This window comes from Myiozetetes cayanensis, unplaced genomic scaffold (genome assembly GCF_022539395.1).
Source record: "Myiozetetes cayanensis isolate MyiCay16 unplaced genomic scaffold, myiCay2020 scf1, whole genome shotgun sequence".
NCBI classification, from domain to species: domain Eukaryota; kingdom Metazoa; phylum Chordata; class Aves; order Passeriformes; family Tyrannidae; genus Myiozetetes; species Myiozetetes cayanensis.
In genome coordinates, this window is record NW_026086604.1 from 95764912 (window position 1) to 95782275 (window position 17364).

General features: G+C 41.2%; 1 protein-coding gene across 2 annotated transcripts in view; it reads left to right on the top strand.

Annotated features, from left to right (window-relative positions):
• The first annotated feature begins 7087 nt into the window (after positions 1-7087).
• NFX1 (nuclear transcription factor, X-box binding 1) overlaps positions 7088-17364 on the top strand; it is a 63336-nt gene continuing 53059 nt past the window's right edge. The window contains exons 1-3 of one of the 2 annotated variants that reach the window (XM_050310700.1): positions 7088-7151; positions 11566-12615; positions 14975-15136. In XM_050310700.1, coding sequence (XP_050166657.1) covers positions 7127-7151; positions 11566-12615; positions 14975-15136 — 1237 coding nt within the window. In that variant the 5' untranslated portion in view covers positions 7088-7126. Of the gene's footprint in view, positions 7152-8352; positions 8425-11565; positions 12616-14974; positions 15137-17364 lie in introns of those variants that run through there. The other variant, XM_050310690.1, reaches the window with a different exon arrangement.

The following is a 17364-nucleotide window of genomic DNA, read 5'->3' on the forward strand; positions in this document are numbered from 1 at the left end:
GGAAAAGTTGACTAGAAATCACAGGGATGTGACTACTCAGTGCTACATGCCAGCTCTACATGTGACAGATGCAATGGAGCAAGTGCCTTATGGTTAGAAGTGTAGTTAACTGAAAAATATATGTATGGTAAGCCAAACATGTTAGGGTTTGCATGGACATTGGAGATGCTTTGGTCCCAGCAGTTAAAGTGTCTGGTTTTGAGAGTGTGACTGCCAGAGAGTCTCGTGAATGCTCAGGCTGTGAAGTTTCTTTAAACACAAACCAGACAGCTTTCAGCACCTCCTTAGGCCTATGGGTGACCTGCTTCTTTCTTCCTCCTAGGACAGCAGAGCTGCTGCTTGCTGAAGGGTTCAAATCACAGCGCAAGTTTTTTTGAGCCCTGTGGGACTGGTCCACTATCTATCTCAGCAATGTGTAGAAGGGAACAGTTGCTGTAGGCCACCTCTCTTTGGCTGGGTAAAAGGGCTGTGTGGGGTCTTCAGAACTTGTCTTCTGTGAAAAATTGAGGAACTGGTTTTATTCCAAGCAAATTAAAATGAACAGAGGGTACTAACAAAAGAACTATTTCTGTATATTTACTAACTTATAGGCGTACCGTGGAGACTGTAAGGTGAAGGGTCCTATCTGGACCTCTTACCAGGGAATCTTTCGCGGCCGAGAACAGGGAACAAATTATGAATAAAAATGTATTCCTCTGTGCCATGTGGATACACAGAGAGACCCTCCATGTCTTGCAACATGGGTATGATGCAAGACCCCCCTGTATGAGCCCAGGGAGGTATGTTACCAGCCAAAAGGTAACACCCACTTCCAAAGCAGAGAAATTACCTTTTAAGGCAATAAATGGACAGTAAATGAATATTCAACAACTGATACCGAAGGGTACAAAAAAGCGCGGTTTTCAAACAGCAGTGTGCTCTTTGTATGATTCAAAGGTGCACCCAGCGCTAAAATGGGTACCTAAGCACTGTAATAAAAATCTTTTACTATATTTCTTTGTCCTGCAGGTATTTTTGCCGTCTTCAAAATTCCAAAGAAAAAGTAACTTATAACATCTTCCATAAGTAGAAAGAACATTGTTAGGATCTGGGACATTAGGACAAAAGGCACGATCAGCTTGTGCTATGCACTGAGGAGAATGGAGACCTTGACAGATATGCCATGTGGAGGCAGGAAGAGGAGACAGATGAGAATGTTAATGGAATTCCTGAAGAGATCACTTTTACCACCTTCAAGTGATTGGCAGAGCTGTGTGGACATCGTGTTAAAGTTTATGTTTCATGGCATTGTTCCTTTTACCCTTTAATGTATCCTATTTTATCAATTTCACAAGAATTCCTATATTCTCTACCCGTTTTCCCCCTTGTTTCTGATTGGTTCCCCGTTGCTGCAATACAGCATTCCCTTGTTTAGACCGTCCTTATATGGTTACTCCTCCCTGTTTGTGGTTAAGACCTTCCCCACTTTCTCTTGTATGTCTCTGTTTAGCATGCCCCTCCCTAGTTCTGCCTTCCCTTCTGGCAAGTTCCCTCAGAACCTTATATAAACCCTTGTGCCCCTATAATAAAGGATCACTTTTCACCTCTCATACTCAGTGGTTTGACCTTTATTCCCCCGGGCTGCGACAATGCACCTCAGAAATCAGAAGTCGGTACAGAATTTCAGCATCTGAAAAGTCATCTCTGAGACTCCCTGCTGGGCTGCTGTCTTTTGACTGACACTGACCGTTCTGTTAACCAGTACCATGTTATTAGTACCCCACTACTATGGTTTTTAGCTTCAAACTTGTTTGGATCAGCAGGGCACCCATACTTGGTAGTTAAAAGTGTAATGTAACATTTTTTTTTTTTATATTTTACTCTTTCAGTGCTGCCTTGCCACAACTATGATCTTTTATTTTATGTCACCTTTCAAAGGTCAGTGCTCAATCTGTTTCCTCTGTTTATGCTGTTCCAGATTTTGCTGACCTCTATCATATCCATAAACATACACACTCTTTTGCAGAAGATTTATCTGATGTCGGAGTTTAGAAATGTAACAAGAACTGATAGTATTTACAATATTAAGAATAAATAGGTGTTCTTGCAAAATTTGTAGTGTAGTTACGTTTGATGCTGGGTAGTGACAATTTATTGGTTGTTCAGTTGTTTAGTTATGGAAAGGTGGAATTTGCCCAGAAACAAAGGGCCCATGTAATGGGGAACACATTATAGGCATGTTGGGAATGCTGTAACCCCAGAGTACCTCAGCCAAAGGGGAAACGGGGAGAGACCTGCATTTCAGGCAAAGGGATAAAAGAGGCTGTGACCTCTGTCAGGCTGAGAGACCTCATTGGGGATTGTCTAGTGAACTCTCCCTTTTATTCAAATAAAAGTTTTAGTTAGCATCTCTGTCTCTTGGACATTTTTGAGGCTCATAATAACAGAAATATAGAGATACATATTTTTCAGAACAACAACATGGAAACTACAGATAGCTGAGCCAAGTGATTTAAAGAAGCAATGAAGGGGGTAACTGAGGCAGTCAGCCAGACAACACCCAGTTACTTTTTAACCAGGTGCACTGACATGAAGAAGTTCACAAGGTGGTCACTTAGAACTTTGGGGGGTTTCAAAGAAGACCACTGGAGACCATTAATGAAGACCCTCAGAGACCTTAAAAGGATATGCATATATGCTAATAAGTATTGGGAAATGCCATAAATATGTAACAGGAATGCAGGGAATGAAAAACGAATAATCATGTCATGCTGACATATAAGTTGTAGTGAAGATACCTCAGGGTGCATGCCTTATTTCTAAAACTTAGAGGTTTCTTTTAAGTGCTTCTTTTAGGCAACATATCTAAGTCAGTCTTATGATCCCTTTTCTTTGCCTTTTTCTGAACCTGGATTTGTGTACAATATTTATCAATTTTTACACTGTCTTGGTGTTATCTCTGTTATTTCTTTACTCCTTTCTTAGCAATGATTGATAATTATTTGCTTTTTTTCCCACACTATTAGACACATTTTCATACAACTACCTGTTATAGCTGTTGTAACAGCTCAGGGCTCTTCATTTCAAATGTGAAGATAGGATGGTTTATTCCCATATGTGCCGCAGTCCAATAACGAGGAAAGGACACAACAGCACAAGGGGGTTCTTGCTCTGTTGCAGGCTGTTTATTGTCGCAGGAACACAAAATAGATACAGAGACAAGAAGGTGCTGACCCTCAATTGAGCGAAGAGCAGGGTTTTTATACCCTCAGGGATGGAAGGGTCTGGAACCTGGGAGGAGTATAGGATTGACATAATTGGGGAACCAATGAGAGATCAACATTATGCATATCTTAAACTTGAACCAATTATAACAACTAAGGGGTGTGTCAGGACCGCCTACACTGCAGCAAATCCTAACCAATGAAAAGAGGGGATTGCTTAACCAATCAGAAGAAGGGAAATTTATGAGGGAATGAACATGTCAGGACTTGTTCAATTACAACATACAACTGGGGTACATTTCAAAAATCCATGCATTAACAATATGCCTTAACTTTGTTAGTGTAAACCCATAACTGTTCTTTTTGAGGCACAATCGAATGTCTTTATTCTCATTCAAAATCCTCATTAAAGTCCTTGTATATTTTGTGCCATTTTCTGTATTGTTCTTGCTTTTCCTTGCTGTCCTCCGCACATATGCCCTGCTTCCATTTTTTTGCCCATATACCCAATATCCAAAGACTCTTCTGCTTGCAGTTCTTCTCAGCCTGCCCTGCCTATATTTCCCTAAATAACCCTAACCCTAAACCTCTGACACTACCATTTTCAGATCTTTGAGAAATATGTTGCACAAATTAGGTTCCAAAACATTTCCTTGTGGGACTCAATTGATGAGCTCCTTTTACTGTGAAAACGGACTATTGGTTCATACTGTGTTATGTTCTATCTTTCAATCAGTTATTTAGTCCTGCAATTATTTATTTCTTTTGATAGCTGATGACTGGCCTCTCCAAATACCTTTCAGAAATTCCTAAATCTTTCAAAACATAACCCTTTGTGAGTCCCCTTCTAAAAAAGAAGAGCTGGCTTGGGAATCTCATCCATATCTGCTGTAGTAAGCACAGATATAAAGAATGAGTTTAGATTTTTGGTTATTTTCTCTGTATTCTCCTCTAAATTTCTTTTAATTTTCTTGGTGCTGCAGTCTGTCTGAGAGATGTCCAGAGCCTGAAGTGTTTGAAAGGGATTTATTATTAGATTTTATGCCTTATGTAAGTTGTTCTTCAAACCCTTTTAGCCTGTCTCATAGTGTGGTTTACTTTTCATCTGTCAGAAGTTTGGATTCTATTTTCAATTTTATGCCCAAATTTAGCTTTTGGAAGGATGCTTCTGAAAAGCTGTCCCCAGCAACAGACTTTTTTTTTTTAAACAAAAGCACACATTGGTGGACTTTTTTTTTTTTTTTTTACTTATCTATGAGGGCTTTATGTAAGGAAGGAAAGGATGAAAGAGCATCGCTGTGTACTGCAATTGACTGTGCCCACAGCACTCTTCCCTTGCCTTCTGGAGGTGTACATAGTACTGTATTAGATTATTGCTTCTGTCTGCAGGGATTGCAACCTTAATGGCATCTGGAATTACCTAGGAACAGCTTCTTTAAAAATCAGGACTTCCAGGAAATCCTTTGCAATCCTTCCTTCCAGGAAATGCCAGCTCAGGAGTGAATATGTTTCTATTAGGGATTTATCATCTTTGGTATGCATGCTGACACAGACAACAGTGGCTAGGGTTTCCCTTCCTTCTGCTTCCCTACCTCATCTCCCCCTCTCCCTTGAAGGCAAGGCTGTTTATTGGCATCCCTGCTTCCGAAGACATCTGTGTTTGTAAGAGACCTATATACATCTCTCCCATGCCCCTTCCCCCCACTCTGGGAGTTTGTCTGGATGAGCTCAGCATCAACTTTTATAAGCAGATCTCAGGCCTTGAAAAACCTCAATAGGTGCCTGTCCCTTGCTCTTTCCCCTGCTGCTTTAAAATACCTGCTCTTGTCCTTTCCACCTGAACTCTATTGGACATATGCTTGTGCCTACCCTCCTCTAATCCTTGACCACAGCTAGACTTCTGGCTTGAGCTGCCCGTCACTACAGGCTAGCATAGCAACCTGTCCTGTTGCCTGGGCTATTGGTGAACTTGCTTCGCTCTTCTTCACTCTTCTTGTATTGTGGAATTCACAGACCCTCAGCTCCCAGCTCTACTTTACATATGGAGCACTCTCTCCCTGCTACTTCCAGAGAGGCATACTGGTTAGATGAAAAAAAGCAGCGACTGAAAAAAGAAATGAGTGATAAATGGCAAAAAGATGGGGAAATAATTATTCAAGCTTGACAAAGTAGAAATAAAAAAATATGTTTTCAGAGAAGGTGTATGATACAGTGGGGAGATCCTTACCCTATCCTTGAATTGAAAAGAAGAAATTATAAGGAAAAGATAAAAAGACTATGTTGGCCATACTAAACAAGAAAATAAAATCACGTGCCTGTACAGAAATGTTAGGCAATTAAGTTAGGCTATCAGGAGTGGATGGAATTGGCCCAATGCAAATTTAAGACAGGAAAGAAAAAAAAAGCAAAACTGTTAAGATAAAAAGGGAAAACAGAGAACAAAGGTAGACCTGTATAGACCTAATAATTGGCAACTGTGAAGCAGAACATACAGGTGAAAATCCCTATAGTACTTTCCAGACAGAAACTGTTTTCTTGCTGGTAACAAAAACAGAGTGTGGATACTGAAGTGGTAGTACTGTGGTATTCATGAAAAGTAGTTTTTAGTAGTTCTATGTGAATATTATGGACACAATCTTTACAGTAGTTGCAGAGAAGTCTATGGGAACCAGAGGACTATTGCAAGTTTCTTGACAGCAGACGAAAACCATACATCTCTGAAGGGATGCCACTGCCACATACCTTTCTTTACAACCTTAGATGGTCACTGTGTTTACATATAGTAAAGAACTTCAAATACACTCAAAATCCATGGCAAAACACGTAGCATCTTCATAAGGGTGTTGCCATACTGGTTTGCAAACTTCCTCTGCAATGTCAGGAGTCTGGGGTGCATTTCAATGGGTAGTGTTTCTGCAATAAGCCCAGTGGTTCTTTAAGGGCTTTAAAGCCATGAACTTTGCCCACTAGGAATAGTAGAACTATGCAGCAAATGGAACTTTGAAGGGAGACTTTCACCAGGAGGGTGTGGAGGTCAAAATGCAGACAGACTATGCAGCAGTGCTCCTGAGGTGCCCTTCTTCAGAGCTGCTGATGCTATAAAACTGTGAACTTTCTCTGCAGTGTCTATAAAGATCAGCAGCACTGTAAGGACTCTGAAATGTTCAGTAGATGTACTGTAACCATGGCACTGCAAACCTCTGCAGAGAGGTTTGAATCATACAATGGCTAAACACTGGTGCCGAAACCCGCAGTATGATGAATCATGCAATCCTTATGGAGTATTTGTAGCTGGAGCATAAGATTTGTCTGCAGTACCAGCTGGAGTATGGGAATCCTTGTGTGGGCTTTTTGGGATGACACGTGTGTCTCTGTCACCTCCTTTAAGCAGTTGCATGCAGGATGCAATAGATAGCCTGATGACACAGCCTTCTATCCTGAGGTTAGAGAAAGCACATCTTTTATACACTGGGACGAGCTGTCCTGAACCCACCCTCCTGCTCTTGGCCCGCTTAGCCGGGCTCTAAAACGTAGCAGGCAAGCCGATTGCCAACAAACGATCAATTTATTGCCAGCGCTAGCATTTCTTTGACGCTGTTAGTTTTCTTTTCTTCCTTCTCTGCATTATCACACAGGGTTCCCGATTTTCCGGCTCTTTCCGGCGGCCGCACCCGCAGTGCCGCCCGTGCCCCGGCCCGCCTGGCTTCAGGGGCCGCGCCGCCGCCGCCGCCCGCCCCCGGCCACGCCCCTCCCGCCTCGCGCGCGCCCCTGCCCTCCGGCTCGCGCTTGGCGCGCCGTGCGGCTGCGCGCGCAGAAGCGGGGGCCTTGGGGGTGGCGCGGGCGCGAGCACGAGCACGAGCCGTGCGCGCGCGCGGCGGCGGCGGCGGTGTCGGGTCGGGCGGGCGGCGGAGCGGGGCGCTGGCATGGCGGAGGCGCGGCCCGGCGCAGGTGAGTGCCACTGCCGGGCTGGGGCGGGGGCGGGGCGGGGGCCGAGGCCTGCAGGGTGGGGTGGGCCCAGTGAAGGGGAGGAGCAGCCATCACTCCGCAGCAGTGATACTGCCGGGCAGAAGGCTGTGCTGTGGTGGTCGTGGCCGGGTGCTGGCTGGCTGGCTCGCCGAGGGGTGCAGGTTGCGGCACCACCTGTTGCCGCTGCCCCGCCCCCGCCCGCCGCGGCTCGGCGGCGCCTGTGGGTCTCAAAATGGCTGGGCTCGCCTGTGCCGCAGGACGCACTAGGGAGAGTTTTGCCTGAGGAGGAACGTATCGGCTTCTAGTATGCGATAAACGAAGGCTAACGTCGGAGAAAATCTAAAGAGGCGCTTGGTTTCGGGAGAACCTATTGCTCTCTACCCACACGCGTGCCCGTGAGACCCGGGTTTCAGCCTGCCTGCACAGGGCAGGGACAGTGACAATGTCTTAGCCCTACAAGCTGCTGTAAAACCGCGGCTTTTCGAGGAGTCTGTGAGCAGAGGTCTTGGACGTGCAGGAGGTTACTCCTTAGAGCAGGTTGCTACCTGTCCAGAGTAATCTCGGCAAGGGCTCACGGGTGGAGAGCGTAAGGACCCGACTTGGACTGGGATTTAGTGCAACTGGTGCAAGAAAACGCTTTTTCTTTGTGTGTTTTGCCCTGCGTACTTGTATGATGCAATTTGAGATTAATTTTAGTTTTATTGGTAGCGGCTGCTGAGGAGAAGGGGGGAAACTTTTCAAGATCTGTATTCCAGCCTTGCATTTAATGATTTATTGTGCATTACAGGCACTTAATTCTTACGTAATTGTGTCTTGAACATGCACCTAGGAATAACACTTGCCCAGAGTAATTAATAATATTTAGTTTTTTCATCGCACCTCTTAATTTCTTCTAGTCTAGGTAAACTTCTCAGGTAATCAATGTCACGTTGAGGTCCACTGATGAGCTAACTCATTTCACTGTTTATAGAGTTGTTAAATTTCTGTCTGGGAGAATCCTGGATTTTTGTGTCCTAGGTGAAGAAGAAAATATCAGTCTCTACCTTTGCAGCACCCTGGTGCTAGTTCAGATTAAGATGATCATTAGCCTATGTCCTAAACATCCCCTGTTCTTGACAGCCTGGCTATCATGATGGAAAAGTGATTTGAGGTCATCTTTTGGTAGAATGAAAATGGGCCCTCAACTGCCTTGTGGCAAGTGAAATGGCCTAGGACATGATTCAGAGAGCAGAGATTGATAGCGTCAGTAAAGCAGGTACGGTCAAATGTCTGGTTGTCTGATTATCTTTAATTCTATCAGGCTGCAGGTCAGCTCTGATCGTGAAATCTTTTGTAAGGTTTATATATATTGGAATAAAATGTTTTAAATAGGTATGCTGGGCTAAAAATTGTTTTACTGAAAAGCAGTAGATAAGTCTGGATGATGCACCACTTCTGCATTTGCCTTATAATACTTAAGATAATTGCAGCAGATCATTGCATGGCGTAAGTTCTGAAGTTGATTCATTGTTGTGGCAATACTGTGTTATCAACAACAATCTCAAGTTTTGAATTGCACTTGCGAAGTGTTAGTAGTGTAAACTGGGTTTTGCCCTGCAACTTCATGGACAGAGTGAGTGTATGATTTTAGGAGCTTAAAATTGAAAGATGTTTCTGTTCTTGGGATAGATCAGGGAGTTGTAGAATAACAGTTTTCAGACACTGCAGATGTGCAACCTGTCCAGTGCATTTTGCCAGTTAGTGAACAACTATTGACACCCAGGAAAGGACAAAGAAGGAGAATATAAGGAACAAGGCAACTGTAGAATAATTATTCACATTGATATGTCTTTCTAGTTTCTGTCCCTCTGCACCTAGAAAGGACAAATGTATTGTATTTAATAGCTGTTAATGGATTTTTTTCATCAGTTGATGTAATTACTGTTGAATGTAGTTTTTAGATTTTGCCCTCACAATGACAGCTGGGTATTATGCATGATTAAACTGAAGATATCAGGGAGTTTCTCTAAAGCCTGTAAGGGTGAACAGGAAAGTGAATGCACCATTCCTTTTTTTTTTTTTTTTTTTTTTTTTTTTGTGGTACAGTTCAATACAGGTACTGTAAAATTTGCAGGGAGTGTCTTCCATGTAGCTTGTGCTTCATGTTCAGCTGACTGGACCATTTCTTGTCTGGGTATTCATAGTGCTGACAGAAATAGACTCTTATGTACATACTATGCTGTCAACTGCCTTTAGATGAAAGAATTGGTTATTTGAATTACTTTAAAACTGAAGACATCAGTCCTCAAACTAGTTTTAACTTAAACTGAGAGTATATAAACTGAACACATAATCATAGAATATTGAGTTGGAAGGGACTCAAAAGGGTCTTTGGGTCCAGTGCCTGACATCACACAGTGTGACCTAAAAGTTAAACTAGATACCTAAGAGCATTATTCAAACACTTATAGAGTTGGGGTCAGGACCACTTCCCTAAAAAGCTTCTTCCAGTACTTGACTTGCCTTTAATTGAAGAATTTTTTCCTGTTACTATCCAATCTGACCTTTCCTTGATGAAGCTTTAAGCCATTCCATCATGTCCTATCACTGGCCACCAGGGAGAAGAGATCAGCATCTTCCTCTCCACTCCTCCTCATGAGAAAACTGAGGTCACCCCTCATTCTCCTCCAAGCTCAACAAAGCTAGTATTTTCAGCTGCTCCTACCTTTTAGTCCTTTCACCATCTTTGTTGCCCTCCTTTGGGCACATTCTAGTATTTCTATATCCTCCTTGCATTGTGGAGCCTAAAACTGCACACAGTACTTGAGACACCCATAAATTAAATTCAGCCAAAAATAGTGTCTCGATAAAGAGCGGTCAATTAAAAAATGAGTACTTGTCCAGTCAGAAAAACCAGTACTAATCAGTGTTGTTTGTTTTGTTCCACTTTTGTGTTGATCATGGTGCTGTTGTCAGCATGTACCCCGTAATGATAGTATGGTAAAATTACAAGAGATGATTTTAAACCTATAACAGTACTTGAGAGAGCTAGGTAGCATTAGCTTTTTGGAGAGTTATCGTGGAGGGGTTTGGTCCCCCGGGAAAAGACCCTCGGGCGCACTTTGTTTAGGAGACAGTCACACGGGTGGTGACCCACAAAATGGCATTTATTAAAACAAGATGTCAGTTTATATACAGGGGAGTATAGAAGAGTCTGGAACAAAGGAGGGATTCTTGCTAGGAACATCAAATCCTAAGGGTCAGTGATAAGGGAAAATGGAGGGATTGGCCGCAAGGGATATGTCCAGCCATATAGGGAGAGTTGGGAGTTAGGGAAGGAAGGGAAGGAGTGGTCTGGGGTACAAACAGGGGAGTTCTACAGAAGTTTGTGAGGCTGTGCCCTGTAGCTGGGTCTCTAGGCAACCCCTCACAGCTGCAGTTGTTCTTCCTCTGAGGCTTCCTCGCAGCCTTTCTGCATTTTTCTCCATTCTCTGTAGGCTTCTGTTGGTCCACCTCTGACAGAGAGTCTCCTGGCCTAAGTCATAGCCTAAGCACTTATTTCTTTGAATTCTCATGATCCAGGAATAAACTGCACCGTGCTCTGCCATGAGGGGTAACCTACTCTACCTGTAAAATCACTACTACTGCCCTCAGATTTTAGAAACCTCTTCTCTTTTTTACATTCCTGTGTAAGACTTAACCAATATGCCCCAGCCTGTTACATTGTCCCTGCTATTCACCTAATTTCTGTTGCAGGCAGGCACTGCTGGCACAATGTTACAGGAAATTGAGCAACATGGGATTTCCTATGTACACCTCTTTCTTTTATTTAGAGACACAGAAATTACAGAAGAACTCTGAAGTAGAAGCATGGTTCATGTTGATGGCCTCAGGGAAATAATTTTGCAAAGCTGCACTGGATAGTCCCTTTACTGTTTGTCTGTGTGTAGAACAGTATAATCTGAGTTCATGCAAACATTTACTACTGCTACTTTTAATTTATATTCAAAGTTTTGTATAATACTAAAATTTCAGATGTAGACAATTGTATTTAAAGGACACCTTTTTCTTCAGGTTTGTCTATGTATGTAAACATGCTATGAAAAACTTCAGATATTAAACATTGGTTATCACACTTGCATGTCTTGTATTGCTTCAAACGTTTTTCTTTATCTTTTATTTTTATAATCTTAACTCTGGGTCATCACAGTCCTTCTGTAAAGATAACAAGAGGGGGCTTCTACAAAGCACTGTATGATTCACTTCTAGTTTCTGGAAACTTGTTTGCAGTTGTTCTGTGAAACGTGGAATTGACTGAACTTCTGGACCTTTGCATGTGTGGTAATTTTGCTGAAAATAAGTATTTACTATTTCATAGTTTTGTATATTTTATTTGCTTTTATTTTTAAATTTTTAGGTACATTGAATTTCAATCCTGATGCTGCTGATTCCATTCCTGGAGAAAGACAACCTACAGATATAAACTGGGTAAATAAAGATAGGAAAGACTCTAACAGTAATCAGAATAGAAGTAATTTATCATTTCCTAGTCTATCTTCTGAAAGAGGTACAGACTATGAAAGCTCTTCCACAAAGCATCATGGGTTTTGTAATCCAGAAAGTCAATATGGGAATTCTGAAGACTTCCACCAGTCTTTTAATACTAGTAAAAGTTTGAAGAATCGCAACTTGCCAAGCCAGAGATTGCACAGATCAAGAAATGATAGCACATGTACTAGAAATAAGATGAGGCAAAGTACTGCTGAGGCTGCTGCAGGTCCTGGTGTTTCAGATGTTGCTATAGTACCTAGTAGAAGAGCACCTCCTAGAGGATACAATGATTTTCTCTCCTCAGAGAGTGACAGGGAGGTACCTAATGCAGATAGCAGAGGAGCAAAGCCAAAGAAAACGCATCTGATGCATACGTCTGGAAGAGGTTTCAGGGAGAAGGGAAAGCAAGTACATGACCGTGAAAAAAGAGTGAGCTCTAACAAGAAAGTAGAGCTGTTTGAAAATGTTCCATCTTTGGATTTAACACAATCTGACTCTTCAGAATCATCTGTTGGAAAGGCATTCTGTGATGCACCTGTTGGTAGTGGGGATGAGCAGAAAGGCTACAATTATGTAAACAAAAGATATCCCCGGAAGCCTGTGTGGAATAAACCCTCTGCAGAAAAAGAGTGTCAGAAAAGACATGATTCTCACTGTAGTAAAAACACAAAAGTAGGTAAGAAGTCTTCTATTGCATATACTCCGAAAGATAAAAATGAGAGGAAGAAAGAACTCCCTGTCCACAAAAACGATGAAAACTTGACCAAGGAAGTCAGGCATCAATTGTCTGAGTCCCTCAGACTCAATGGAAGAAAGTTCCTTCTAAAGGGGGATCAGGCACCTGCACTTCATTTTAGCTGGACCCAGTACTGGAAAAAGCAAAGTGATGTACCAAAAAACAAAGAAACTCATACAGGTAAGCATTCCAGACTGCCCTGTACTCCTGCATTAAAGATACAATCATGAATAATTTAAACTCTTCACTTCAACTACTACCTTGAGTAGCTGAAGAAGCTTATTATTTCACATTAGATCGGTAATCATTTCAGAAGGTAGAATTAAATGTAGATGCATGGTTTCTGAGTGAGGACATATTCTATAAGTTTACTAGGGAAGGACAGATTTTGTTTACAGTTTTTCTGTTTCACTATCAAACTGCAAATGGTGACCTGGTCAGAGATCACACATTAAAATGTGTGTGCTGTGGAAGTAAAATTCTGATCATTGTGAAGAATGGGACTGGAGAAGGACTGATGTCTGCAGAATGAATTTTCTCATGTTATGTAGAAACACAAAAATACCAAGACAGAGAAACTGTATTCTGCTCCTAACTGAATTTTGTGCTTTTTTCCTGCAGTGGTAGTATTGAAAGGTAATTAGAAATAGAGGCGATCTCTGGATACTATCTTTGGAAGTTTGAGAACAGAAACGTAGTGTTCGCAGTGTAAAGCAGACTCACAGGTTTTGAATGTTGGAGTGAATTTTCTGCCAACCCATACCACTAGGGACTGAAAACATTAAATGGAAATCAGCTGAATCTTTTCAGTGCTATTAGAAACACTAAAAGTGTTTTTGTTTCAACAGAAACCTAGGTAGCTTTTTCTTTCAATTTTATATAAGCTTAAGTGTGCACTTAAATGGCAAGAGGCTTAAGTGTTCAGAGGCAATAAGGAGAAACACCAAGATTTATATTAATTTTTTTTTACAAAGTATCTCAACTTTATCTTCTGCAGCCCAGAATGGTAGAGATGGATAGAGTTATCTTAACTGTGGTATCAAATCTATTGAAAATTTTGCTTCTCAGCATCCCTTCTATTTCAGACCTGAGAAAGTAGTAGCATAACTGGGAAGCATAGGTCTAGTTGGAAAATATGTTCCATTAGGAGAAGCTCAAGGATCAAGATCTTCCTTGATCCTTTGTAACCTAAATGCAGTAACTTCTGTGCTCCTGGTTTCTTTAAAAGATCTCCCAGCATTATTGTTAAGTGAAAATCATCATGTGCAAAAAGCAGGAAGAGAAGTAGTGATCTCTTACAGGCAACTTAAGGAACTTTCCCCTCCAAAATGGCAGTCTTTGTTTGCATGCTTTATTTTGGAGCTAGTTTGGAAACAGTGTCTGCCACTATTTGCAGAGGACTGAGTTTGTGCTTTTTAAACCATTTTAAAGCCATGTACAGGTATAGGTTCTAAGTATTGTATAGCTTTATGCTTCTGGAGAAAAGTACGTTTCAGTTGAGGATGCTTCTTCTACAGCAGATAATAATTATGGGAGAACAGAAGGAGAAATGACTGCTAATTTTAAATCTTGTGCTTGATGCAGGAGGGCTGGAAAAGAAACTTGAAAATCCTATTAAGGAGAGCAAACAGTGTTAACACTTGCAAGTTTCCAGGCAGCCATGGGCTTGCTTGCAGTCACGTGTGGTACAAGCACATTTTGAGTTTATAGTAATTTTTTTCTGTTATTTTCATTTTTTTCCTTCAGTATGAATTTGGACTTTCCTTGTATTGTCACAATCTAAAAATAGTACGTTTTTACTTTACACTTGTAATTAAGATATTTTAAAATTCTGTGGACATTTTTAAGGTGGACTTGGTAGCCTTACCTTGATGGGAGAATTAAGCTGACAGAAATGAAGCAATGTCGTGCTCTTGTTATGGTTGCACAACTAACTTTTCAGTGGAGTTCTTTATTTTCAAAGTACCTTCTTGCATTCTTTCATATGCTTCAAAAGACCTGTACTTCCACTGTTGTTTCCCAGTAATTCCACTCCTAAAACAGTCAGTTTAAAAAGGGCTTTTTCCCATAATTCAGGCACTTCACCATTAATATTTGTTGTGTGGTCCCTCAGGAATACTCAAGGATAGGAGTTAAGTTTAATTTTGGCTGAAATTTCTGTAGCCAAGAACTTTTGTCTTTTTGGTTTTAACTTTATGTGAAGATAAAGTTCCCATACAAAGTGATGAGTAAAATCTCAAACTTCTACCACTCTTAAGACTATTAACTAATTTGTAAGATCAGAAGATTGCTGTTCATCAACAGGAATTTTTGTTGCCACTTTTATGGGAATCTCATTCTCTTTCTTCCTGCTCTGAAACTAAAGAAATGTATACAAAGTATTAAACTGAAAACTTCCAGGAGCAAATCAATATCTCATTTATAGCCACACAGGTAAAATAAGTTTTGTTATGATTTAAAAGAAATCTTGGAATTTCATTTGAATTTTGTTTCTCAGCTAGCTGACGTTTTATGCACAAATAATATATTTAATTTGCAGGGTCGTTGATTGAACAGCTGACCACAGAAAAGTATGAGTGCATGGTATGCTGTGAGGTGGTCCGAATAGTAGCCCCAGTGTGGAGCTGTCAGAATTGTTATCATGTATTCCACCTTAACTGTATTAAGAAGTGGGCACGATCACCAGCTTCACAAGCGGAAGGTTGGTATTTTCTCAAATTTATATTAAATATAATTAAATATATTTATATTAAATATAAATATAAATATAAAAATATATATTATATATAATATATATACACACACAATAATATATATTGTATGTATAAATAATTTTTCTCTCTAATAAATCTAGTGGCCATGTTCACGTGTTTCTTGTGTTGGAAAACTACTTAGAAATATTGTTTAAAGTAGCCAGTATTGTGACTCGCCTGCGAGGCAGAGCGATCAGATTTGTTGTTAAAGGGATCTGTTGGGGTGGATTAAAGAGAAATGATGCTAAATAACTGATAAAACAGTGAATTTTATTAGAACTGCTGCTTTGAAACATAACTGGAAAAAAAGGTAACAAATTCATAAAGGGGTATATAGCCATTCTGAAGTGTATGATCACCTTAACAGAGGAAAATTGGAAAGAGAAAAATAGAGAGAGAGAGGAAAAGAGAGAGGTATCACCATCTGTGGCTCCAGTGATGTGTGAGTGATGATGGTCGTAATACACAGTCTTGGTCCATCAGAGGAGGGGGCCTGCATATGCATCCAAAATTGGGGATTTTATAATCCTGTTTCTTCTAGTAAGTGCCCCAATAGCTCCTCCAGAAGGGGTTCTGGGCATCTTTCTGAAGGATTCTGGAAGTCTGGCGGCATCAAGCAGGGAGATTGAGTGGGTGTGTGTGTCTACATGTGCCTGGCAAAGTTTCTGAGCAAAGGTTCTGAGTAAACTTTTCACAGTTTTGCAGCTGTGCAGTGGTAACTGACAGTGCAAGAGAGAAACAATCCTAAAAATTTTGAGGTCCACAGCAGACCATCAAATTGGCACCAGTGGGTCCAGTTGGAGAGGAGAGTGAACTCTTCTAGATCGTGTGTTGTGGGTAGGAGTGGGAACTTCAGACAAAATTTATTAGAGAAGCCTTCCTGTTGAGTCACGAGGTACAGAAAGGACCCCCTTGCTTTCTAAAGTCTTTCTTAGAGAGACACCTAGATGCAGCTGGATCCAGTCTTACTAGCATCAGGCTTTGTCAATGGTTTTAAGTACAACTTTGTCCTCCAGGGTTAAAGATGGCAAACTGGATATATTTATATAAAATGTATTGTTTATTATGACAAATGGTTAGACAAAGGACCTTAATCAGAGTTATGTACTACAGTGCATAAAAGCTGAAATGCATAGTGAAATATAGTGCACTATATCAAAGCAATTAATATTAAAGCTAGCAAAAAAACCCAGAAACAATTTGATGTAACTTACCTATACCAGTTGTCCTGGGCAAAAATCTCTTTCACTCAATCTCCAGGACTATACTTGAGAGGTATCCCAACTTCAAGGGAGAAAACTCCACACATATTCCAAGAAGAGTATGTTAGAAGAAATCTACCATATGAACATGGAACTGGACTTTACATTATAAAATGATTGACTGCCAGTCATGTCTCCAGGTCAGCTTAGCAGCTTATCTGCCAAATCTTTGCCTCACTATCAAGGTGTTAGTTTGGGGTTGATGTGTCCAACAGGTTTTAGCATAATTCGACACCAAAACCAGCATCTGAGTCCCCTCTCAGCCCACTGCTGATAGCCTCACAAATTGTTAGAGTTACTTGATGATATTCCTGGGCAGAGCATCCTGCTACACAGTGTCAATGAGGTAAAAGTTGCATGGGGGTCAACATACTGGGATGGGAAGAAGTGTGAGGAACTATTTTTAGTTGTAGATGTCTAGATTCTAGAAACTCATTCTAGAACAAGGTTACCGTAACGGTCTTCTTGCACTCTACAGTGTTATCTCCTCATAGGGCCTCTTTTGTACTGAAGATGTCTTTCCTCTGAGACTTTTTTGCCTTCTATCGTCTTGACAGTCATCTGAAAAATGGCATCTGGTTTGGCCAAGTTGAAGAGTCTCCTGATTATCTGTGGGGAGTCACAGGGCATTGCTCTCTTCTTGGTCTGCTAACATTAGACTTGTGATTTGTGTTAAGGAAACTTCACAGTTTGAGCGTTTACAAGACTCTCTCTGGCAGTCACACTCTCAAAACAAGACACTTTAACTGCTGGGACCAAAGCCCCTTCACAGTGGGCGGCTGCAGTGAACCAACAGGTGCCCGTCTTGACTCCCTCCATGCTCCACTCACACAGTCAGACCAGGTTTACTTATTGGTTTGACCCCAGGTTTCCCATAGCAGAGTCTAGTTACATAAGCAGTTTATTCACAGTGC